This window comes from Zootoca vivipara, chromosome 6, assembly GCF_963506605.1.
Source record: "Zootoca vivipara chromosome 6, rZooViv1.1, whole genome shotgun sequence".
In the NCBI taxonomy this organism is placed as follows: Eukaryota; Metazoa; Chordata; class Lepidosauria; order Squamata; family Lacertidae; genus Zootoca; species Zootoca vivipara.
Genome location: NC_083281.1, coordinates 5,084,621 through 5,108,482, shown reverse-complemented (window position 1 = coordinate 5,108,482; position 23,862 = coordinate 5,084,621). Strand labels below are relative to the sequence as shown.

The 23,862-nt window shown below is 50.8% G+C and overlaps 1 protein-coding gene across 1 annotated transcript; it reads right to left on the bottom strand.

Moving 5' to 3' along the window:
- Window positions 1-8,046: 8,046 nt before the first annotated feature.
- On the bottom strand, window positions 8,047-19,168 carry C2CD4C (C2 calcium dependent domain containing 4C). The gene is made up of 2 exons (XM_035120348.2): window positions 19,094-19,168; window positions 8,047-12,261 (listed from the first exon to the last, which is right to left on the bottom strand). The coding sequence occupies exon 2, from the start codon at window positions 12,205-12,207 to the stop codon at window positions 10,891-10,893; it is 1,317 nt and encodes a 438-aa protein (XP_034976239.1). The 5' UTR covers window positions 12,208-12,261; window positions 19,094-19,168; the 3' UTR covers window positions 8,047-10,890.
- Window positions 19,169-23,862: the final 4,694 nt, after the last annotated feature.

Below are 23,862 nucleotides of genomic sequence, written 5' to 3'. Positions count from 1 at the left end.
ATCAAAAGGTCGGCAGTTCGAATCCCTGCGACGGGGTGAGCTCCTGTTACTCGGTCCCAGCTCCTGCCAACCTAGCAGTTTGAAAGCACATCAAAGTGCAAGTAGATAAATAGGTACTGCTACAACGGGAAGGTAAACGGCGTTTCCGTGTGCTGCTCTGGTTCGCCAGAAGCAGCTTTGTCATGCTGGCCACATGACCTGGAAGCTGTACGCCGGCTCCCTCGGCCAGTAAAGTGAGATGAGCGCCGCAACCCCAGAGTCGGTCATGACTGGGCCTAATGGTCAGGGGTCCCTTTACCTTTACCCCTGACCATTAGGTCCAGTCGCGGACAACTCTGGGGTTGCGGCACTCATCTCGCTCTATAGGGTGAGGGAGCCGACGTTTGTCCGCAGACAGCTTCCGGGTCATGTGGCCAGCATGACTAAGCCGCTTCTGGTGAACCATAGCAGCGCTTTCGAACTGCTAGGTTGGCAGGAGCTGTGACCGAGCTACGGGAGTTCACCCCGTCACAGGGATTCAAACAGCCGACCTTCTGATCGGCAAGCCCTAGGCTCTGTTGTTTAGACCATAGCGCCACCCGCGTCCCTATATTTGATGCATAGGTCGATGTAAATAAGATGGGGGAATCCATGATTTACTAGGAAATCGTTTTGCGAAAAACAACCACAAACGTTTATTTGGGGGGGGAATCGTACACAGGCATGTAAATATTTAGGAGGCACCCTCTCTAAAAAAAATGCTGGTGAATTTTCACAAGGACTTCCAAAACGCAGTCTGAGGACTGAGTTTAAGATTGGGAAATATAAGAGACGGGGAGAAAACCAAAACAGTTTGCAAATCATTTTGATTTCGCATCTTGATTCTGTCTCCTGCAGACAATATTTCGCAAGAAAGAGGGGCTATTAAACCCACCGCCCCTCTTTCTAGAGGAGGAGAGAAGCATTCTGCGGATGCTGTGGGGGGGGGGGAAGCAAACATCCCAGAGCATGAAATTCACTCTCGACTCAGAGTATATTTGACTGGCGACGAAGGTGGGATCCTGCTGAGCTGACTGCCACCACGCACTGCACCGCAGCACCGCCACGGAAAGCACATCCTGCCCATCAGCGGGTTTTTTTAAAAAACAAAAACAAATGCTGGTTCTTTTGCCCTCGGGCTCCTAGCAATAAAACAGCTTGTCATCCTCCCTCTGTGTCCATTTTACTGCCTTTTCCACAGCTGTCCTTAAGCAGAGTAGAACAGAGTGCCATTCTTCCTCTTGTCTGTGGGATTCATCCATCTCCCTGTTCTGTCAGGGAGCGGGCAGGAGGCTCCTTGAAACCAGTTGGATGGGAGATTTCACAAAAAGCTTCCAGACATCTCTTGCCAAGAAAAAAGTCTCTCTCTCCCTCCCTCCCTCCCTCCCTCCCTCCCTCTCTCTCTCTCTCTCTCTCTCTCTCTCTTTCTTTTTTCCCCTTCGCTCTTTAAACCAGACTCCCTGCTTCCTACGATTCCAGGAAGAGCCAACATCTCAGCGAGCAAGAAAACTCTCTCTCTCTCTCTATTTAATGTACTGTGGGATGAGTGGGAGAGAGGAGACTGGGGTCCTTCGGTCTTCGGAAGTGCCTCATTGGGGGCCAGACCTTTCGATTATTTGAATTAAGAGTTAACTTCACAGACATTACGTAGTTTGATTGCTGACCTACGCCTGGAGTAGTAGTAGTAATAATTAATAATAATAATAATAATAATAATAATAATAATAATAATAATAATAATATCTTCTCCATGCAAGCCAGACACTCAACCACAGAGCAGCAACATTTCCCTTTAAAATGAAGCAAGGCTCTAGTCCTCATGACGATAAACAAAGGGTCGGCTTAAAGAGCCACATAGGAAGCTGCCTTGTGCTGAGCCTAGCTTAGGGCCGTCTGCACTAACTGGCATCAGCTCTCTAGGAGTTTGGGCAGAGTCTGTCCCAGCCCTATCCAGAAAGGCCAGCAAGGGGGGGGATTGAAGCTGAGAAATAATAATAATAATAATAATAATAATAATAATAATAATAATAATAATTTATACCCCACCCATCTGGCTGGGTTTCCCCACCTACCCTGGGCGGCTCCCAACAGAATATCAAAAACACGATAAAACATCAAGCATTAAAAGCCTTTGGGTGTCTTCTAAAAGTCAGGTAGTTGTTTATTTCCTTGACATCTGAAGGGAGGGTGTTCCCACAGGGCGGGTGCCACTACCGAGAAGGCCCTCTGCCTGGTTCCCTGTAACTTGGCTTCCCGCAGGGAGGGAACCTCCAGAAGGCCCTTGGAGCTGGACTTCCGTGTCTGGACTGAACAATGGGGACGGAGATGCTCCTTCATGTATACTGGGCCGTTTAGGGCTTTCAAGGTCAGCACCAACCCTTAGAATTGTGCTCAGAAATGTCCTGGGAGCCAATGTAGGTCTTTCAGGACCGGGGTTATGTGGAGTAGCCAAGGGAATGTTCTGAGGGCCAGACAGAAAGATATAGGAGCCGTATTGGGACTGAGCATCCCCAAATCCTGCCACTTAGTCGAGCATCCTATTCCCCAAGTGGATGCCCCTAATGCGAATTCTCCCCTCCTGCAGTATCCATCCACTGGGATTCTGGAGTTTTTGCTGCCTCCAGAGACAGAGCACAGCCGTCCTCCATGGCCGATCCTATGACATCCACGCTGAGGCCAGTGGAAAAGTTTGCGGCCCTTGGTGAAAAGAATAAGGGTCTAAATCAGGTATAGGCGAACTCCAGCCCTCCATATGTTTGAGACTACAATTCCCATCATTCCTAGCTAACAGGACCAGTGTCAGGGATGATGGGAATTGTAGTCCCAAACATCTAGAGGGCCGGAGTTTGCCTATGCCTGTCATACGTGATATTAGAGCCCGGTCTAGCAGGCTCTTCTCGTGCCCTTAGGAATCGGCAAACCAAGATCTCTGCTTACTCAAACAAACAAAGGATCGTTAATAGCTTGCATTAAGCATCCGTTAAATAAAATAAAATAAAATAAGTAAGAATAAATAAGAAGGGAAGCCAAACAGGAAATGTTATATAATCTCACTGTTGAAAAATAAATAAAATTATCGCTGCGCTTGGGTAATGCACTTCAATAAAGGAAGCTGGTTAAATGAGCTAATTAGTGGGTGATTGTCTGGAATTAAGGCCAATTCAGAGCGAAAGTGGATGAGATTGAAGCATGGAGGAGACCTCAGGGAGATTTCCCCCGCCACAGAAAGTGGATCAGGAGGGAGAAACACTGGGATGACCCAGTTTAAAGCAGCACAAGTCCTTTCGCTAATCCTGTCGCCAGGGATTGCCATGGTTAAGGCGTAGCGTAGGGGTGCCATATTTCGAAGAGCAAAAAAGAGGACAACTCTCATTTTAAATACTCATTTTAAATACTCTGTGGTCTAAACCACAGAACCTAGGGCTTGCTGATCAGAAAGTCGGCGGTTCGAATCCCCGGGTATGGGGCGGTATAGACTCAATAAATAAATAAAATAAGTAAATGCTGTCTCTCATCCTACCCTACTTCGCAGGGTTGTTGTAAGCATAAAATATGGGGGGGGAAGCCATATATGTCCCACCCCTTTGAGTTCCTGGGTTGTAGGTTGTGTCATTTTAGGGGGTTGAAGCTTAACTTTCGCAGATTCCTTCACAGCGGGGCCATAGGAAGACGTTTTTGCGTGTGAGGAATTCAAATCTGATGGGGCGACATCATAGCTGCCAAGTCTCCCGCTGAAAAATCCGGGATCAGCAATGGCGCGGCACCGGAAGTCGCTTCTACGGATATCCAGACATGCGTAGAATCATAGAGTTGGAAGAGACCACAAGGGCCATCCAGTCCAACCCCCTGCCAAGCAGGAAACACCATCAAAGCATTCTTGACATATGCCTGTCAAGCCTCTGCTTAAAGACCTCCAAAGAAGGAGACTCCACCACACTCCTTGGTAGCAAATTCCACTGCCGAACAGCTCTTACTGTCAGGAAGTTCTTCCTAATGTTTAGGTGGAATCTTCTTTCTGGTAGTTTGAATCCATTGCTCCGTGTCCGCTTCTCTGGAGCAGTAGTAAACAATCTTTCACCCTCTTCTCTAGAAGTGACTTCCGCTGCCGCTCTGCCCGATTTCCGGTGCCCAGACATGGGCAGAGCGGCACCCGAAATGGAGCCTCCCTGGCAGGTAGGAAATCCGGGGGATTTCTGGGATTCTTTTCCTATTCGGGATAACAACGGGAAATGAATTAAAATCCGGGGTTTTCCCGCGAAAAACGGGAGACTTGGCAGTTATGCAGCTTGGGAAGTCTATGTTCTCGCTCTCCTCACGAAATCCCCACAACACTCCTGTGAGGTAGGTTAGGCTGAGAGGCAGTGACTGCTCCCCCTATGGTCACAGCCAGGGCCGGATTTACCGTAGGTTTGATGAGGCCCTAAGCTCCTGAAGGTAATGGGGCCCTTTATATGTCCAGCTGTCCTTTGTCAACAACAAATTGCCGCAGTTTTTTTGTGTGTGTTTAGCTTATACATAAATCCGGCCATTTAGCTTATACATAAATCTGCTCACAGCCAAGTGGGGATTCGAACCCTGCTCACCTGGGTCCAAGACCAAAACCCTAAGCTGGTTGTCACACGGGATAGGAGTGTAAAGGATGGATATAGATAAATTGTGTGAAAAGATAGAGAACCAAGATTTTTCGCTTGCAGGTGAAGGTGGGGGGGGGGGGACAGAGTGGGTTGAAGAGATAGAGCGATTGTCACCCTCCCTTCTCTCCTGACTGCTTTTCTGATGCCGCCGCAAGTTTCAACTCCTGATCGGGATGAATCCAGATGAATTGCCCTAAATCCAAATTTGCGAGGAATCAGCTGCTTGCGTTTACTCATTAAGTAAATAATAATAATAATAATAATAATAATAATAATAATAATAATAATAATATTTTTATTTGTACCCCGCACATCTGGCTGGGTTTCCCCAGCCACTCTGGGTGGCTGCCAACAAAAACTTAAAATACATTCAAATGTCACACATTAAAAACTTCCCTGAACAGGGCTGCCTTCAGGTGTCTTCTAAATGTCAGGTACTGTTATTTATCTATTTGACATCTGGTGGGAGGGCGTTCCACAGGGCAGGCGCCACCACCGAGAAGGCCCTCTGCCTGGTTCCCTGTAGCTTTGCTTCTCTCAGTGAGGGAACCTCCAGAAGACCCTTGGAGCTGGACCTCCATGTCCGGGCAGAACAATGGGGGTGGAGATGCTCCTTCAGGTGTAGTGTAGTGTAGTGTAGTGTAGTGGTTAATCCTCTTTAAAAAACCAAACTTGCCGATTCCAGAAGCTAGTTTTCGTGCCGCGTAGAGCAGGCCTGGCGAGGATGTTTCTGTTTTAGGCCGCTTCAAAGCCCCCAGGTGGTGCAAACTGCCATTACTTTATCCTCCCAATGTTTCAGGCCACAAATCCACCTCCTTTGGGGGGGGGGTTAGATTCATCAGGCGGGACTGAGACAGGCTAGCAGGCGATGCAGTTTGCGAAGTGAAGGAGTTGTGATTTGGGGGGAATAGGATTTGGGGGGATGGGAAACATCAGGTCCCCAATTCAATAAAGAACGTAAAAGGTAAAGGACCCCTGGACGCTTAAGTCCAGTCCAAGGTGACTCTGGGGTTGCGGTGCTCATCTCGCTTTCAGGCCGAGGGAGCCGGCGTTTGTCCACAGACCGCTTTCTGGGTCATGTGACCGGCAGGACTAAACTGCTTCTGGGGCAACGGGACACTGTGACGGAAACCAGAGCGCACGGAAACGCCGTTTACCTTCCTGCCGCAGTGGTACCTATGTATCTACTTGCACTTTTTGGCGTGTTTTCGAACTGCTAAGTTGGCAGGAGCTGGGACAGAGCAACGGGAGCTCACCCCGTCATGGGGATTCGAACTACTGACCTTCCGATCAGCAAGCCCAAGAGGCTCAGTGGTTTAGACCACAGCGTCACCTGCATCCCTTTCTATCAGGCCCTTGGAGCCATCCCCAGGCCACGCCCCTTTCCCCAGGCCACACCCTCTCCAACCAAGCCACTCCCTTCACTGACCTTGAGAATGATGCCTTCAGGCTGAAAAAATGCTCCCCACCCCGGGCATATAGGCTTTCAAAATACTGCTCCGAAGGCACTCAGAGTCCCAGCTGCCATATACCAGTTGAGAGGCAGCGAGGTTCAATGGTTACAGCACCGGACTAGGACTGGGGTCCTCCCCCACCCCCGGTTGCAATCTTTACCCAGCCGCTCTCCGAACATCGTGGCTCAACTTGGCTATGAAGCTCGCTCAAGCTTGCCGCCACCCCTTACCTTGGCCTCCCTCACAGGGTTGTGGTGAGGATTTTTTTTAAAAAGGGGGGGGGACCGTGACTCTTAGGCTCAGGAAGGGGTCCCCCAGCTCTTATCCACTCCGTGAGTTGAAACCAGAAAAAATGAGACCAGAAAAATCACTCCATGCACATGCAAGAACTTGGAGAAAGGGTTAGAAATCCCATGCTCTGTGTAAAAGTATTTTATATATATGTATATATTAAAAAACAATAACAATTATTATAATAATAATTATGAAATAGGAACCAACTGGTAATACAGTAACAAGGAATCGTCGGATCATAGGAAAGAAGCATTTTCGTAGAGGTTACACTCAAAATTCACCTTCCACTGTCCAAATTGCACAAAGTCAAAATACAGTTGACAGAAGTTCACAGCCCTCCCCCAAATATTACCGCCATTAGTTGTTGTTGTTATTGTTACTATTATAAACAATCAATAAGCAAATTGTTTGCCAAGAGGGCAACAGGAAGGCGAACCGGTGTGTGCTTGCAACATACCCAGCAGCAACCATGCAGAAGCCACCCGATAAAACAGATTAGATAGAGAGATTAAATAGGTAGGTTAATTCAGGTGCAATAGAAATTAAGCAAGCAAATACAAAAAGATTGTTGTTTCCCCAAATCCACACACACACACACACACACACACACACACACACACACCAACAAGATTATCTCCTTTGTTTGGCAGGCACACAAACTCCAGAAGCCTGAGGCTTTCGCAAGCAACAGAAAACGAGAGAGAGTTTTATATCTGTATATATAAATATATTTTTAAAAAAATCAGTTGCACTCCGTTGACAAGATATTTGGGTGGGGGAGTTTGGAGAGAAAGCCGAGGGGGTTAACCCAGATTTCAGCGCCCCTTGAGGTTCTGCACTTGGTCCTGATCTATACAGCAACCCAAGAGAGATAAAAAGATGTGGGAATGATTGTTTCCCATCGCCTACTCCGGCCCTGCCTCAACCACCGCTTGGAGAGATGGCCTTTTATTATTTTGCTTCTATGCGTCTGTTTACTGTCTGCTGGGGTTTCAGACCGAAGGCTGATCTGTTTATTTTAATCAGCGGCTGAGAGAAGCAGAGCTTGGGTTGAATTGAGGGAAAGGGGGGGGAAGCAGAGGAGCTGGGGGTGGAGGTGGAAGTTAAACAAGAAACACAGGGGTCTCCTCATCGCTGTCAAAGCCCCTGGGACAAAAAGGAAGAGTGGAAAGACGTCTCAATTTTACGCGAGGGGAGGTGTAATTAATCGCCCTCGGAAAGCCATCAGCTCAATTCCGACACTCGGATTTACACACCTAGGGAGGGAAAAGGAAAGCCCTTCGAGCAGACATGCGGGGAGATCATTAAGGTACAGCTCAATAAAAACCGTGTCTCGCCATCCCCAAGCATGCAGGAGGCGTTTTGCCAAAAGGTTTTCCCCAAACCGACAAAGGGCAGGGGAAAAGGCACATCACCAACCTTCCCTTTGTTTTCTCTCTTTGAGAGGCCAGGACTCCCAATGATTTCTTGGCTCTGATCAGAGCCCTAGCTGTTTGTGCTTTGTGCAACACTCCAGGGAGGCCTTGTCTGTTCTGTATGCAGCATTTGGCACCCGACGGGGTGGTGGGGTAGGGTGGGGTGGGGAGTGGGAGATCAAGAGGGCTCTGTGCTTCTCCGCAGTTGTGGAAGCGTAACCCTGTCTGGTGAGGAAGGCACTACTTGTGATTATTGGGGGTGGGGGGTGGGCAGAGATCATGGATTTGGTGCTGGAGAATGGTACCAGCACATGTCCTGGAAAGCCTGGGCCCAAAAGGTCCGCTGGGGCCCGACAACATCAAAATTATAAGGGGGGGTGGGGAGGGAGAGCATCTCTGTCTCTGTGTGAGTGTTCAGTAGCGGACCTTGGTGTCTCAGATTTCAGTACCAAAGTTCCATTCAACGCCCCTGAAAGACCAGGTGCGCAGCCTGGGAGTCATTTTGGACTCACCGCTGTCCATGGAGGCGCAGGTCAATTCTGTGTCCAGGGCAGCTGTCTACCAGCTCCATCTGGTACGCAGGAGGAGACCCTCCCTGCCCGCAGACTATCTCACCAGAGTGGTGCATGCTCTGGTTATCTCCCGCTTGGACTACTGCCATGCACTCTCCATGGGGCTACCTTGGAAGTTGACCCGGAAACTACAGCTAATCCAGAATGCGGCAACTAGACTGGTGATTGGGAGCGGCCGCCCAGACCACATAACACCGGTCCTGAAAGACCTACGATGGCTCCCAAGACGTTTCCGAGCACAATTCAAAGTTTTGGTGCGGACCTTGAAAGCCCTAAATGGCCCAGTATACCTGAAGGAGCGTCTCCACCTCCATCATTCAGCTCAGACTCTGAGGTCCAGCTCCGAGGGCCTTCTGGCGGTTCCCTCCCTGCGAGAAGCGAAGATACAGGGAACCAGGCAGAGGGCCTTCTCGGTGGTGGCGCCCGCCCTGTGGAACACCCTCTCGTCAGATGTCAAACAACTATCTGACTTTTAGAAGACATCTGAAGGCAACCCTGTTTAGGGAAGTTTTTAATGTTTGATATTTTATCGTGTTTTTAATGTTCTGTTGGGAGCCACCCAAAGTGGCTGGGGAAACCCAGCCAGAATGGCAAGGTATAAATAAATAATAATAATAAATATTATTATAGTTGCAGTGTCCCCTGCAGCACCTCTGAGGCTCCTTGCCCCGTGTGTTTGCATTCCCCACCATCAATGAGCAGCCTCTGCTTATTGGGGATTAAACGGCAGGCATGTTGGACAGACGAATTCCCAGGCAATTTTTCTGGCACCTCTCCGTCAAAGAGGTGCCAGCTTTCTTAGCCATCACCAAATAGAGGCGTTTAAAAGTGCTTTTCTTTTGTGCAAAAGTAGGAGCGGCATGTCGGTTTTGAGGAAGTGATAAACAGGGGGGGGCGAACCCTGAATGAGCACAAGAATTCCCCAAAAGTAGGAGGAGGAAGGGAAAGAGGGGGGGTGATAGGAATCTGATATCCCAAATGTGAAAAGAACCATAGCTCAGCCACAGAGCACATGCGTTGCATGCAAGAAGTCCCAGGTTCGAATCCTGGTGTCGCCGGTTATCTCCTTGCCTGCCACGTGGGAGGTCTGGATCTGTGCTGAGATCTCCTAAGGAAGGGGAGGACCGTAACTCAGCGATAGAGCACTATGCTTTTGCCTCCACAAGGTCCCGGTTCCAATCCCTATCTCCAGTTAGAAGGAACACAGACATCAGGAGAGATGAGGAAGACCCTACTCTGACCGAAAACCCTGGACCAGATATGGACCAGAGCAGTGTAAGGCAATTTAAGGGGGCTTCCCTGCTTCCAGAGAAAGGTGGGGTTACCTGTTCGGGCAGCATATCAGAGGCCCATCACAATTATGCAGACCCTGGAAAGCCACAAACTCCCCACGGCGGAATCATCACGCCGGGAGTGGCTCTGCCTGTTGGGTTTCTGTTCCCAATGGGAAAAGGAGGTTAAAAAGACCCAAAAAAATCCCAATTCTGCAAAACACCTGGTGCTAGCCTCCATGACAGCAGCTTTACAGCTTTGGAAAAGGGGGAGGGGGTGTTCTTCTGAGTCTTCCCCACTGCCCATTCCTTGCTAGGGCACCTCCTTGCAAAAGAACGAGCCACCCCCAGCTCCCAGATGCAAACCCGCTGTTTGCAAAAGGTTGTTAAGGCAAGGATGTTTGGATAACGAGGGTCGTTTCCCCCTGTCTCCTTTTCCATAAGGCAACTGGGTTATTTACACCGAGGGTCGCCAACACGGCAGCTGTGGCAGCACGGGCAACCTGCAGAAAAGTCTCTTCCCCTAACTGCCACCCCAAATTAGTTCTTGATAGAAGCGTTCCGCGGCACCCAACCCAACAGAACAGGTCATGTGACCACAAGCTTTTCTAAATGCACCCACAGATCCCAGAAGGTTGGCGACCCCTGGTTCACACTGTCTCCTACCGGATTAATTCCCGACCTTTGCTCAGGCAATGTCGGTCAAGCACAGCTGGCGGCCATTGGGGACCACCAGTTTGCTACACTGCATGCGTTTCAATGGGGTCCAGGTACAACAGGGAGAAGGAAACAGAGCAAAAAGCCCGTTGCGCTCATGCATCGTCATGCCGCAACAAAATCTGTTCTGGGGATCCCTTCCCAGCCTTACAGCCCTATAGTCACCCCGCCCCCTATCTTCCCACAATGAGCTCATCTCTTTGATAAATTCAGAACGCCTCACTGTGCACAGGGCAAAATCTCCCCACCCTGGACAGGCAATTATATTTTCGATCTCGCAAGGAAAGGGATCACACCGGCAGCCAGCAAGAGTACATGCTTAGTCCCCTCCCTCCCTCCCTGCCCTATCACATGCAGCAAGCATTTTTGGGGGGGGGAGGGGGACACTGAGTAGCCAGCCCATCCATCTCTTGTGTCAGCCTCCCCCTCCAACTTCCTTGTATTTACAGGGTGGAGGAACAAGCCGTTCCGGGAGGGACGGACAGGTGCAAACGGGAGGCGTTACCAAGGCCGCCTTATGAAAAGGGGAGCAAAGAAGTTAAGGGGAGCTCCTTCTCTCCCATCAGGGTGTCCCTCTTGAGGCTGCCTCCCTTGTTGAGCACCTTGACCTTGAGGGACATTTTCTTCACGTTGCCGGCCCCCAGCCCGTCGAAGAAGAAATCCTCGTTGAAGACAGGGTAGCGGCTGTTCTTGATGATGGTGCTGCGCTGCTTCTGCAGCTTGCCCGGGTTCAGGTAGAGGGCCACGCAGCAGTTGATGCTCCGCGCATCGCAGTGCTTGTCGTAGAGGTCTTCCGCCGTGACGACGCGCACCCGCAGGCGCGCGCTCGAAGGGTTGTACTCGGCCGCCAGGCGCATGCTGCCTCCTTTGCTCAGCGGGATAATGTGCTCCTTGTGAAGCCGCTCTGGCTGGTCCGCTGGCGCTGCGGACTGTTGCGCTGAGCCGCCGCCAGCTCCCCCCGTGGAAGGAGAGGCGCTCCGCTGGCGCCGCTGCATGCTGGGGCTTGTGTCAGCCGAGCTGTCATCGGTGGAGAGGGAGCTGTTGCGTGCGACCGAGTGCTTCAGCTTGATGACTTTGGACTGGCTCTCCTGGCTGAAGATCTTGAGGAGCGACACAGAGCGTGAGAGCAAGGGGGAGCCGAACGGCGACGACTCGGCCGAGGAGCACGTGTCGCTTTCGCCGCCGCTGAAGTAGCGGTAGGGGTTCATGAGGGACATGCCGATGTCTGAAGGGTTGAGGTGGCCGCCCTCGCCGTTCGTCTTGCTCCCTCCCGAGGGGGACCTCCGCTGGGAGCTGGGAGAGGTCGACTGCGACGGGCACAGGCTGGTGTGCTCGCTGTGGAAGAGGGACTCCTTGCGGCGAGTGTGGGGGCTCTCCATGAGCGTCGCAAAGCCGTACGACGTCTGGGCCTTGGGCACGTACGGCAGGGACATGGCCGTCTGCGACTGGGGGTCCGCATTGGTGCTGAAGTCCTCCTCGGACGCCCATTCGTCCGCGCTCTCAATCTGGATGATGTGGCGGCTGGCGGCCTTCAGGAGATTCTTGCTCTCCGAGGCGGCTTTTGCTGGCAAGCGCGGGCTGCGCTGTGGCTTGCGGGCCGAGAGGTTCTGCTCCGAGGCTGACATGCCCAGGTTGGGCTTTGCTTTCCCTTCCGCCCCCTCTGCTTCCGGGGGCACCATCGGGAGTTTGGGTGGGATGAAGAAATCCGGGATCTTATCCGGCGTCAGGACATTGCTGTACAGAGGCCCCTTGGACTGCTTATCCCCGGAGTCGCCGTTGCCCCGGGAGCTGCCGTTCTCCACCGAGCCACGGATTTTCTCCAGCAACCACATTTTCTCACTGCCGCAGCTCCTCTTTCCAGGAGATGGCTTGGCAAGTCCAGACACCTGATAGGCAGAAAGAGGACAGGGTTAATGGTAGCTAAGAGACTGGTATTGACAAATGGGAAGAATGAAGGTGTGATATGTCAGGGACCGTGCTGAGAAGGGCTGCACTGAGGAGGAGTGGTGGGAGCCTCTCCCTGTTCCGGATCCGGATCCTGAATCTTCCCCGGACCAGGAGGACAGTGCAGTGGTAGCTCGGTTTCAGAACAGCCCTGTTTACGAACTCCGCAAGACTGGAAGCAGTGTCCCAGTTTGCGAAATTTACCGCCGTCTAAGACAGGGGTCGGCAAGGTTTACCTCGCCTTGGCTGGTTCACTCCAGTGGAGATCCCTCTGTGGGCTGTGCCCCCATGATTCTGGCATCTGTTTCTGCGCAGACGCAATTTCCGGTGCCTGCGCAGATGCCATTTTCGGCGCTGCGGAAGCAAGTCCCCCGTGCCGCGTTGTGCCAGTTTAGCGCTGTGCGTGGGGACTTGCCGAGCGAGCTTCTCAGTGGGCCGCTTGTGGCCCATAGGCCTTAGGTTGCCTACCCCTAAGGCAAGTTCAGAATGGATTAAGTTCGCAAACCGAGGTACCGCTGTATAGATTTGGAAGAGCGGTTTGCTGAGGGGCATAGTTCAGAAGGCAGAAGCTGAGGAATACTGGATGGGGAACAGCTAGGGCAGGCATAGGCAAACTCGGCCCTCCAGATGTTTTGGGACTACAACTCCCATCATCCCTGACCACTGGTCCTGTGAGCTAGGGATGATGGGAGTTGTAGTCCCAAAACATCTGGAGGGCCGAGTTTGCCTATGCCTGAGCTAGGAGAAGAAACACTGGGAGAGGGTTGACAGATTCACAGTCTCTAGATAGCATTCCTCCACCACCCTCCCCAAAGTCGAGAAGGGCTCAGAAAGTGGCAGAACAGAAAGCACAAGCTCGAATTACGAGATGCAGAACTGATTTCACAGAGGCAAATTTGCAAATCAACTTTCAATGCATAGAAATCTATTTGCATATCAGCAGCAGCAGCAGCAACAACAACAACAGCCTAAAGCTAGCTTTGTTTATCTTGTTTGGAAGGTTACAGATAGGGAGAGAAAGAAATGAGGAGTGGCAAAGCAACAGAAGGTGTCTGTTTGCAAATGAATAAAACAAATGTCTGGAGTATTTTTGGCCAGTGTGCTTCATAAAACCAGCAAGTCGCCTTGAAAAAAGTGAGATGTCGCAGCACGTATTGATGCAATTGCAGGCTTTTGAAACATCTGTAGCTCTGCACCCCCTGCCCCTGATGCCTCTTGAGTCAAGAACTCTCTCCTATAGATTTATAGACTTCTAGCTCTGTTGCATTGCAGGGGGTTGGACTAGATGACCCTCAGGTCCCTTCAAACTCTAAAGATTCTATGATTTTATGAAAGACTCTGCCCACAGAAACAGAAGCGGGGGGGGGGGTTCCATAAAATCATATAATTGTAGAGTTGGAAGGGACCCCTTGTCTGTGTTGCGAAATGATGCACGTCCAAAAAGTGTGTCACCAACATGGAAAGTTTGGATAAGCTCTTGCCTGTTGAGTCCAGCCAACCAGATCTCCATAGGAAACCAGCACAAGACCACTCTCTCTTCCTGAGTTCTCCAGCAATTGCTGTGTCTGACCCAAGGCAGACCACAGCCCTTGTGGCTAGTAGCTGCCTTTCCGACCCTCTTTTAAACCCTCCTGCCTCCTGTGGGATACAGCTCCACAGTTTAACTATGCGTTGAGCGAACAATGCCTTTCTCTTTCTCTGTCCTGGATCTCCCAGCATCTCTCTGGGTGCAGATTTCACAGGGGTACATTGCTTCCTTCGCCGGCACATAACACGCCTGACATGCACAGGCAGAATTCTCTCACTGCCCATCATTACCAGTGGGGTTTCCTTTTCCAGGTGTGCAAGGAAGGAAGCGGATGAAAATCTGACTCCGCTCCTGGTGTCCCCATGGCTCTCCGCTCTTTCCGCTGAAGAAAGATCTCCTGTGAGCTTAAAAGGCTTGAAATTCCCACCGGACACGAGATTTTGCACCTCACACAAACAGACATTAAGCCTAGATGCCGGCGTCTGCTACAAAATGACCAGCCTGAGACCCAGGGGAATCGGTCTGAAGGCTATAAACACTCGCTTGCTTCTCAACTTCTTTGCCAGTGACAAATGCTTTTCCGATGGCGTTGCAAAGCAACATTCCTTCAAAGCAACCCCCCCCCCCCGCTTTAACTCTCTCTGCCTTTGCAGGGAGGGAGAGAATCGATATTGTACTGATATTTGCTGCACAAATGCTGGGTACCTCTAGAGGGATGAACTCCAGGGGGGCGGGCAGAGGTCTGTGTTGAGAGCGAGAGGAGCTTTCGCTGCAGCTGACTCAAAAGGCATGAGAAATTGTATGCCACTACTGCGGCCCGTGTTTTGTTAGCCCAAAAATGGAAAACGAGCAAGGTCCCAACCAAAGAAGGATGGCAACTTGAGTTGACAGAATACACACAGCTTGCAGTCTTAAAATATAGAAGAAGAGAACAAGAAGAACATAGGTTTTAGAGAAGATTGGAAAACGTTTATTGGATATATGGGAAATAGTTGCGTGCAGCTGAAAATGCGGGCAGCATTAAGATAAATTCAGCAGTGCAAACAAGTTTTGATGGATGCAATAATGGAATACAGAATGGTCTGGTTTTTGTAAAAATATGCAGGGATTTACGATATGCAAAATGAACCATGGAAAGAGAAGAAGGGAAGTTGTTGATGTCTTAAGGATGTAAAATGAGTATTTTCAGTTGTAAAGCAGAAAACTAAAAATTATATACAAAAGGCGTGAGAAAGGCTCTTTCTCTGAAATTCAGCAGGTCCTCTGCTCTCTCCCAACCAAGGAAACCCAACAGAGCTGAAGATTTGGGAAATAGAAAAAAGAAAGTCCTTCTTCACTCTTCAGAGTTAAAACGGAGCCAGTGATGGCTACCAACTTGGGTGGTTCGAAAAGAGGATTCGACCAATTAACTAGCTTCAGCATACAAAGCAGACACTCTGTCGTTGAGCTACATCCTTACCCTCCCACCTAAAAACGAAGCAAGTTTCCAGTCCTCATTGCTCCGAATAAGGGTCTGATTTAAACAGAAACACAACAAGCTGTCAGATCACGGGTAGCCGGCTGGCTTGGAATTGTCGAAACCAGGCATGGCCAAACTTGGCCCTCCAGATGTTTTGGGACTACAACTCCCATCATCCCTAGCTAACAGGACCAGTGGTCAGGGGTGGTGGGAATTGTAGTCCCAAAACATCTGGAGGGCCAGGTTTGGCCATGCCTGGTAAATGGACTCACAGCAGCTCTCCTGGGTTTTGGACAGGGAGTCCCACCTGGATTTCCAGGGATTGAACCGAGGAACCTTCTGAAAGCCAAGCAGGTGTTCTGCCACTGAGGCACAGAACCCCCTCCCCATTATCATGAATGGTTGCAGAGTGGGGGTGCGAGGGGAAGGAACTGGGGAGGGCCACGGCTGTGGGGTGAGTGACTACACCCCAATCCCGGTCATGCCCAGATAAACCTGGGAATGTCACACATTTGAAATCCTGGCCAGCTGCTGCCTGACAGTGTAGACAATGCAGGAATCTCAGCTTAAAGCATCCATGACAGACAGCCATCCAACCTCTGCTTAAAACCCTCCAAGGAAGGAGAGTCCCCCCACCTCCTGACTATCTACCTGAAATACATTTTGACAGCAAGTTTTTGCTGCAGACCTTCAGAGTCTGCCACTGGTCAGCATAGACAGCTGTCATGGCTCTCAATTATGTTAAATGTGAATTCTTTTATTTCCTAGTTTTTAAACATTTTTGACTGCTTTGGCCTTTTTCTGACCCAGGATCTTCTGGAAGGAAAGGTAGAAATTTATAATCAGCATTGATCCCGAGGGATACAGCCAATGGTTAGAGTGTCGGATGAAGACCTGGGAGAAACCCGGGTTCAAATCTCATCTCGGTCATGCAACTCGCTGGGTGATCTCGGGGGGGGGGGCGGTCACTGCCTCTCAGCCTGGCCTACCTCACAGGAATGTTGTGGGCATTTAGTGAAGAAGGGAAGAACTTTGTGCTCCTTGGACAAAAAGGTGGGGATGTAACTGCTATAAATAAAACACATGCAGGGGGGGGTGTTTCAGAGCACCGTTTAGTGGGAGAGCATCTGATCAGGGATGCTTTAGCTGAGATTCCTGCATTGCAGAGGGCTGGACTAGTAGACCTTTAGGGTCCCATTCCAACTCTACAACACTATGATTCTACAAGTTGTAGAATCATACCACTGGAGGCTCCCCAGTCATGATCTTGGCAGGGATGGGCGAGTGAGTCGACTTCGGTGGGTCACGCTGCAAATTCAAAGCACAGTCCACCCATATTTAAACCTCGCAGCTTCTCCCAAAGAAACCTGGGGTCTGTAGCTTGTTAAGGGTGCTGGGAATTGTAGTTCTGTGCAAGGGAAAACGGCAGCTCCAGGGATTCTTCGGTGGTGGTGGGGGAGCCATGTGCTTTAAATGTGCATTAAAGGTAAAGTGTAAAGGGACCCCTGACCATTAGGTCCAGTCATGACCGACTCTGGGGATGTGGCGCTCATCTCGCATTATTGGCCGAGGGAGCCGGCGTACAGCTTCCAGGTCATGTGGCCAGCATGACAAAGCCGCTTCTGGCGAACCAGAGCAGCGCACGGAAACGCCGTTTACCTTCCTGCCGGAGCGGTACCTATTTATCTACTTGCACTTTTGATGTGCTTTCAAACTGCTAGGTTAGCAGGAGCTGGGACCGAGCAACGGGAGCTCACCCCCGTCGCGGGAATTCGAACCACTGACCTTCTGATCGGCAAGCCCCTAGGCTCTGTGGTTTAGCCCACAGCGCCACCCGCGTCCCACAAATGTGCATTAGATGTGCTTTAAACATACGGTGCGGGTCTGCCCTCAGTTGCTTGCTTACCCTGTCCTGAGTTCCAGTTCTCCACATCAGTTCATGATTTTAGAAATAAAAAGTCCCCACGAAAATTCAACAGCACTTTAGTGAAAACATATCCTCATATTTTGCCTGATACTTTCTATGCATTTCCCCCCCCAAGCATCCCCCCCCCCCCCGGCAATAAGAAGGGATTTTCCTGGGTTGTTCTCACTGAGATGCCTTTGTATGCATCCCTTAGCCCTGTTCATTCATTTTTTTGCACACTTTTTTTTGGGGGGGGGGGTTCCTACAGAACCACATTGCAAAATTGCAGGTTTCAAAGGAAGGCTGCTGTTTCAGTTCCTCAGATGGTTCCGGGAAGTGCAAACCCAAATCAATTTGGTTTCCAGTGCAAATTGAATCGGATTGCTCCCGTATCAATCTTCCGCTTGGGGGAAAGGGTACCTGGGGAAATCGATGGCCCCTCGGCCCCCTGCCAACATCAACAAAGGGAGTTGTAGTTCATGGGAGTTGTAGTTCAGCTGTGTCTGAAGGGTCACAGCAATGTGTTAAAAGGATCTCGAGTTAGCTAGACTCAGTCCCTGATGCCCTGGAGAGCGGCTGCCTCTCCGAAACCCTCAAGCCGGCTAGACTAGTGGTGAGAGTCAGTGAGTGTGTAACTTAACACCACAACGTCCCTCCAGTTCTGCTCCAATTGGCCAATTGTTGTCCTTGTGTCAGGGAGGGGAGAGCATTATATGGGACACGGTCCACTTCAGCGCTCTGCAGCAGCGGCCGTTGAATCACAGAACTGTGGGACGAGAGGGACTCCCAAGGGTCATCTAGTCCAACCCCCTGGGATCACTGCTTAAATGCAGGAATCGCAGCCGATGTGCTGAGCTGCAAATTGGAAACACTCTCTCCTCTTCCCCCCCCCCCCCAAAAACACGCCATCCATCCACGTTCTCCTCAAGGAGCAGCACCCCTCCGTCCAGGTAGCCCACACCTGCCTCACAGACCTGAAAACCACAGAGGTGGTCCCTGCCTCTCAAGGGAGAGACCTGCAGCAGCTCCCTTCAGAGTTTCAGGTGGGGGGGGTAATCTCTCGCTGCCACCCGGATATGCCATTCTGGGATCTTCTAGCACTGAGGCACAGCTCACCCCTGAGGGACAGTGCCAGGGGTTAGGGGCTCGGTAAGCCACCCCACCCTCCTCCTGACCCCTGACCTCGGGTTCAAAGGAGTGGGTTCTACACAGACAAGTTCTCTGCTAGCATGTGTGGACAGATGCGATGCAGGTACAGAGGTTACGTCTGGTTTGGAGAACCGTTTTTTTCGAGGCTAAGACTGGCACAGATTACATTGTGGCTCGTATCCCCTGCGCTGGCTGAACCGGCCAGCCTGTTCCATCTCCCCGTGGTCAAATATTTGGACTGGGTCTCTCTCTCAAACACACCTGTGGACCTCGTGAGGTCCAGCCCCCTTGCGGATTCCGCTCTGTAAATCGGCACAAAACTTTGCTGGCTTTGTTCTGGCCATTTCCTAGCTTTCTTCCCTGTGGGCTTCCTGCTACACTCTGCACATGCTCAGGGGACACCTCGGCTGGGTCCTGCCGGGGTGCCTTCTGGGGGACTTTTGAGGCTGTAATCGGCCTCAAAACATCGGGCCCCCCTTCCCGGTTGAACTTTGCCAACCAACTGCCCCTGAGCTCCCTGACCTTTTTCCAGCTGGGTTCTGGACACCCGGATGTGACAAAGGAAAAAATATATATATATAGCCTCCGTAGCCTCAGAAAACATTTTGAGGGAGAAGAGGAAGGACCTAAGAAAGGGGGGGATTAAAACCCAGCAACCAATTCCCCCCTCCTCTTTTTTTTTTAGCTGCTGTGCAGAGTGTTGATAAGAAAAAGTAGCGAAACTGTACTCACCTATAAGTTGAAAACTCTGGCGGAGACAGGGAGGGCTTGCGACGTTCCTGGAGCGGGTGAGATGCTCTCTGCACCTGGTCCGGCTGCAAATGAAGTAGGCGAGGGACCTGCGTTCAGTTTTATACCCGGCTCAGTTAGCACCGTTCATTCATCACGGGAGAAGTCTTCCAATTACAGGCTCCGCGCAACACTGCCGTATTCCTCCTAAGACAGCGACAGGCAATTTTTATTCTCTCTCTCTCTCTCTCTCTCTCTCTCTCCCCCCACCCCCAGCCTGCCACCGCTGTCACGCAGAAGCCTGTTGCAATGAAGGGGAGGGAGGGAGGAACCGCTGCCAACCTGTAACGGATCCCAGAGCAGCATCTTGAAACCTTTTAAAATAATATTTTAAAAAGCAGCTCCCCTCGCCAGCTCAGCCTCCTCTGTTTTCTATTCTTCTCGTTTTCTGCAGAGGGCAACGTAACAAATGTTGTGCGGAGAACCTGTTTAATTATTTCCCTTCCTTCCCTCTCCCCACCCCCGCCAATTTCACCTCCCCTCAACATTCCCAATAACATGCCCCCCACTTCCAAGGTTCAAACCTTCAACATACACAAAGAGATACTTTCTTTATCCAGCCCAGCCCTCGCTGCTCTTGGACAGGGGCTGAAAAATTGGGGGTGGGGTGGGGTGGGGGTATGCGCTCAGCCCAGAAACCTAGAGGGATCACAGCGGTGGTGTCCGAAAAGGGCAGCTTTGGCTTCTGAGCACACGCAGAGTGCGTTTCACACACGCCCAGGATATCAAAGCGGCCAAACCGGAAGGTGAGGTTTGTCAATACAGCCTTGGCGGTTATCTCAGTTGGTTAGAGCAGGCATCCCCAAACTTCGGCCCTCCAGATGTTTTGGACTACAGTTCCCATCTTCCCTGACCACTGGTCCTGTTAGCTAGGGATTATGGGAGTTGTAGGCCAAAACATCTGGAGGGTCGCAGTTTGGGGATGCCTGGGTTAGAGCGTGGCGCTGATAAGGACAAGGTCACGGGTCTGATCCCCCTATGGGTGCGTATTGCAGGGGGTTGGACTAGATGACCCATGGGGTCCCATCCAGCTCTGGGATTCTATTGTTCTGTACCTGTACGGCTCTCTGGACACTGTTGGACTCCAGCCCATTGTCAATGGTGAACATGATGAAAGCTGCTGCAGCTGCACCCCCAACAACAGCCGGAGGAACAAAGATTTATGTAGCTCCTCCACTCTTTGAATGTACTGTATAAGAGTTATCATTATACGTAGGGCTGCCTCTGAAGATGGTTCGGAAACTTCAGCTGGTGCAGAATTAAGCGGCCAGGTTGCTCACCAGAGCAAGACGGTTTGAGCATATTACACCAATCCTGGTCCGACTGCACTGGCTACCGATTAGTTTCTGGGCCCAGTTGAAAGTGCTGGTTTTGACCTATAAAGCCTTAAATGGCACAGGACCACAATACCCCAAGGATCACATCTTTCCATATGAACCTACCTGGACCCTGAGATCATCTTTTGAGTCCTTCCTTCGTGTGCCTCCTCCTCAAGAGGTCCAGAGGGTAGCAACATGAGAACAGGGCCTTCTCTGCAGTGGCTCCCCGTCTGTGGAACGCTCTCCCCAGGGAAGCTCGCCTGGCGCCTTCACTATACACCTTTAGGCACCAGGCAAAAACGTTCCTTTTTAACCAGGCCTTTGGTTGACCTGATCAATACCCCACACCCTTTTAAAATGTGGCTCTTTTGGAGAGGGCGGTGTGATTGATTTATTCCTTTTTTTGTTATTTTATATACTGTGATCTTTCTATGTGAGACCTCCAGGTATAAAGCGCTATATAAATTCAATAAATAAAACAAAATAAAACAAATAAAATCATAGTATTGCAAATTGGAAGCGGCCCCCAATGTTAATCTTCTCCATCGTCTTGCAACTCAGGAACCATAACTAAATAATCCTGATGGATGGCCATCCAACCTCTGCTTTAAAATCCTCAACAAAGGAGAGTTGGTGAACATTCCACTGGTGAACAGCTCTTGCTGCCAGAAAGTTCTTCCTAACGTTGAATCAGAATCTCCTTTCTTGTTGTTTGGATCCATGGGATTGAGTCCTGCCCTCCCAAGCAGGAGAAAACAAGCTTCCTCCATCCTCCACCTGACAACCCTTCAGGTATTTCATAGAATCATAGAATCGTAGAGTTGGAAGAGACCAGAAGGGCCATCCAGTCCAACCCCCTGCTGAGCAGGAAACACCATCAAAGCATTCTTGAGATATGCCTGTCAAGCCTCTGCTTAAAGACCTCCAAAGGAGGAGACTCCACCACATTCCTTGGTAGCAAATTCCACTGCCGAACAGCTCTTACTGTCAGGAAGTTCTTCCTAATGTTTAGGTGGAATCTTCTTTCTTGTAGTTTGAATCCATTGCTCCGTGTCCGCTTCTCTGGAGCAGCAGAAAACAACCTTTCTCCCTCCTCCATATGACATCCTTTCATATATTTGAACATGGTTATCATATCACCCCTTAACCTTCTCTTCTCCAGGCTAAACATACCCAGCTCCTTAAGCCGTTCCTCATAAGGCATCGTTTCCAGGCCTTTGACCATTTTGGTTGCCCTCTTCTGGACACGTTCCAGCTTATCAGTATCCTTCTTGAACTGTGGTGCCCAGAACTGGACACAGTACTCCAGGTGAGGTCTGACCAGAGCAGAATACAGTGGTACTATTACTTCCCTTGATCTAGATGCTATACTCCTCTTGATGCAGCCCAGAATTGCATTGGCTTTTTTAGCTACTGCATCACACTGCTGACTCATGTCAAGTTTGTGGTCTACCAAGACTCCTAGATCCTTTTCATTTGAAGATGGCCTCCCGTATCTCCTCTCAAGCCTCCTCTTTTCCAGGCTTAGGCATTCCCAGCTCCTTCAAGCGTTCCTCATCAGGCTTGGTTTCCAGACCCTTGATCATCTTGGACACCTTCCTCTTCACACCAGCTGGGGAACCCCCCCCCCAAACAAGGAAAAGTAGTCCATTAGAGCAAAACTGGGTCACCTTCCTGCCAACCCCACTCTTAATTCCTCCACACCCACCTCCCTTCTCCCTTGCAGCCAGTCCAAGCCCTGCCTTTGGGTGTCTGCTCCCTCCCCTGCCTTAGCCTCACTGTTAGCCCTTGTTAACTCAGGAGGGGCGAATCCAGAATGAGCTGGCTTGTCGTTGGCTCAAGTTCCACCTGCTTCCAATGAAGTGGAATGTTGGAAAATTCAGGACAGATGAATAGTTAAACTGTGGAACTCCCTCCCACAGGAGGCAGGGATGCCCCCTCCCCCAACTTGAATGGCTTTGAAAGAGGATTAGATCAACTCTAATGGAGGCGAAGGCTACTTGGCCCATGATCTTGTTCTCCGCCACCCAATCTCTGAGCAATGCGAGAGTTCAGGGGGTTCCAAGCCCCTAACACGGGGATCTTGTTTCCTTTTGGAAATGAGATACGGAGGAGACAGCTATATAGTTTATTTACACGTACCTACAGCTTGAGTCTACGGGCCGAGGGGCGTAGTGGGTTAAACCACAGAGCCTAGGGCTTGCCGACCAGAAGGTCGGCGGTTCGAATCCCCGTGACAGGGGTGAGCTCCCGTTGCTCGGTCCCAGCTTCTGCCAACCTAGCAGTTCAAAAGCACGTCAAAGTGCAAGTAGATAAATATGTACTGCTCCGGTGAGAAGGTAAACAGCATTTCCGTGCGCTGCTCTGGTTCGCCAGAAGCGGCTTTGTCATGCTGGCCACATGACCCGGAAGCTATACGCCGGTTCCCTCGGCCAATAATGCGAGATGAGCGCGCAACCCCAGAGTCGGTCACGACTGGACCTAATGGTCAGGGGTCCCTTTACCCTTTACCTTTTAAGCAGAGGCTTGACAGACATATGTCAAGAATGCTTTGATGGTGTTTCCTGCTTGGCAGGGGGTTGGACTAGATGGCCCTTGTGGTCTCTTCCAACTCTACGATTCTATGATTCTATTCTATGATTCTTCTGAATGCCAGTCGCTCAAAACCACAGGGTGTGAGAGTTGCTGTTGGGCGCAGGCCAGTGTTTCCCAGTTGTCGGTGTTCAAACTACTTTTTTTTTTTAGATTTGCCTTGAGAGGGTCTTTGAACTTATTTTGTTGACCGCCAGCATTACGCTTCCCATTTTTAAGCTCGGAATAGAGGAGTTGCTTTGGAAGACGATCTCCAGGCATCCGCACAACATGGCCAGTCCAACGAAGTTGATGTTGAAGAATCACCGCTTTGACACTGGGGATCAGTTAGTGTGGCAGCATGGTGATGCCCCCACTTCTGGTTCCGCCACGCCGCCCTTCTGAGTCCCCACTTGACAGGGAGAGGATAATGGAGTTGGGGCTTTCCGTGTTCCATGTGTGTGTGTGGGGGCGTGTGGGACCCACGCACCCCCCCCCCTGTGGATCCGGAGTTGAAGAGCTCTTGGCGTTTACCGGGTGCTGCGCTGAAGGGTGCTTGAGAGGAGGGGGTGTGTAACGCATCGGCAACCCGAGCACCACGCTCCATCAGCGTGCCAGACAAAAGGCGAGGGCACTCCAAGGGCACTCCAAGGGCGAGGCGGCAGCGCTCGAGGGCTCTACTGAGTGTATTAAGTGCTTTAATATTACAGAGGGGGAAAGCAGAAGGAGATGGGTGGGGAAGGCAAGAGGGAGGGTGACATGCCGTCTGGCAGGAGTCATAACAGCCGGGGGCAGCGAAGAAGGACAGCGCTGGTGCACAAA

Bases quoted from the DNA above. Each gene is read 5' to 3' on its own strand.
- C2CD4C (XM_035120348.2), bottom strand. From the start codon at position 12,207: ATGTGGTTGCTGGAGAAAATCCGTGGCTCGGTGGAGAACGGCAGCTCC.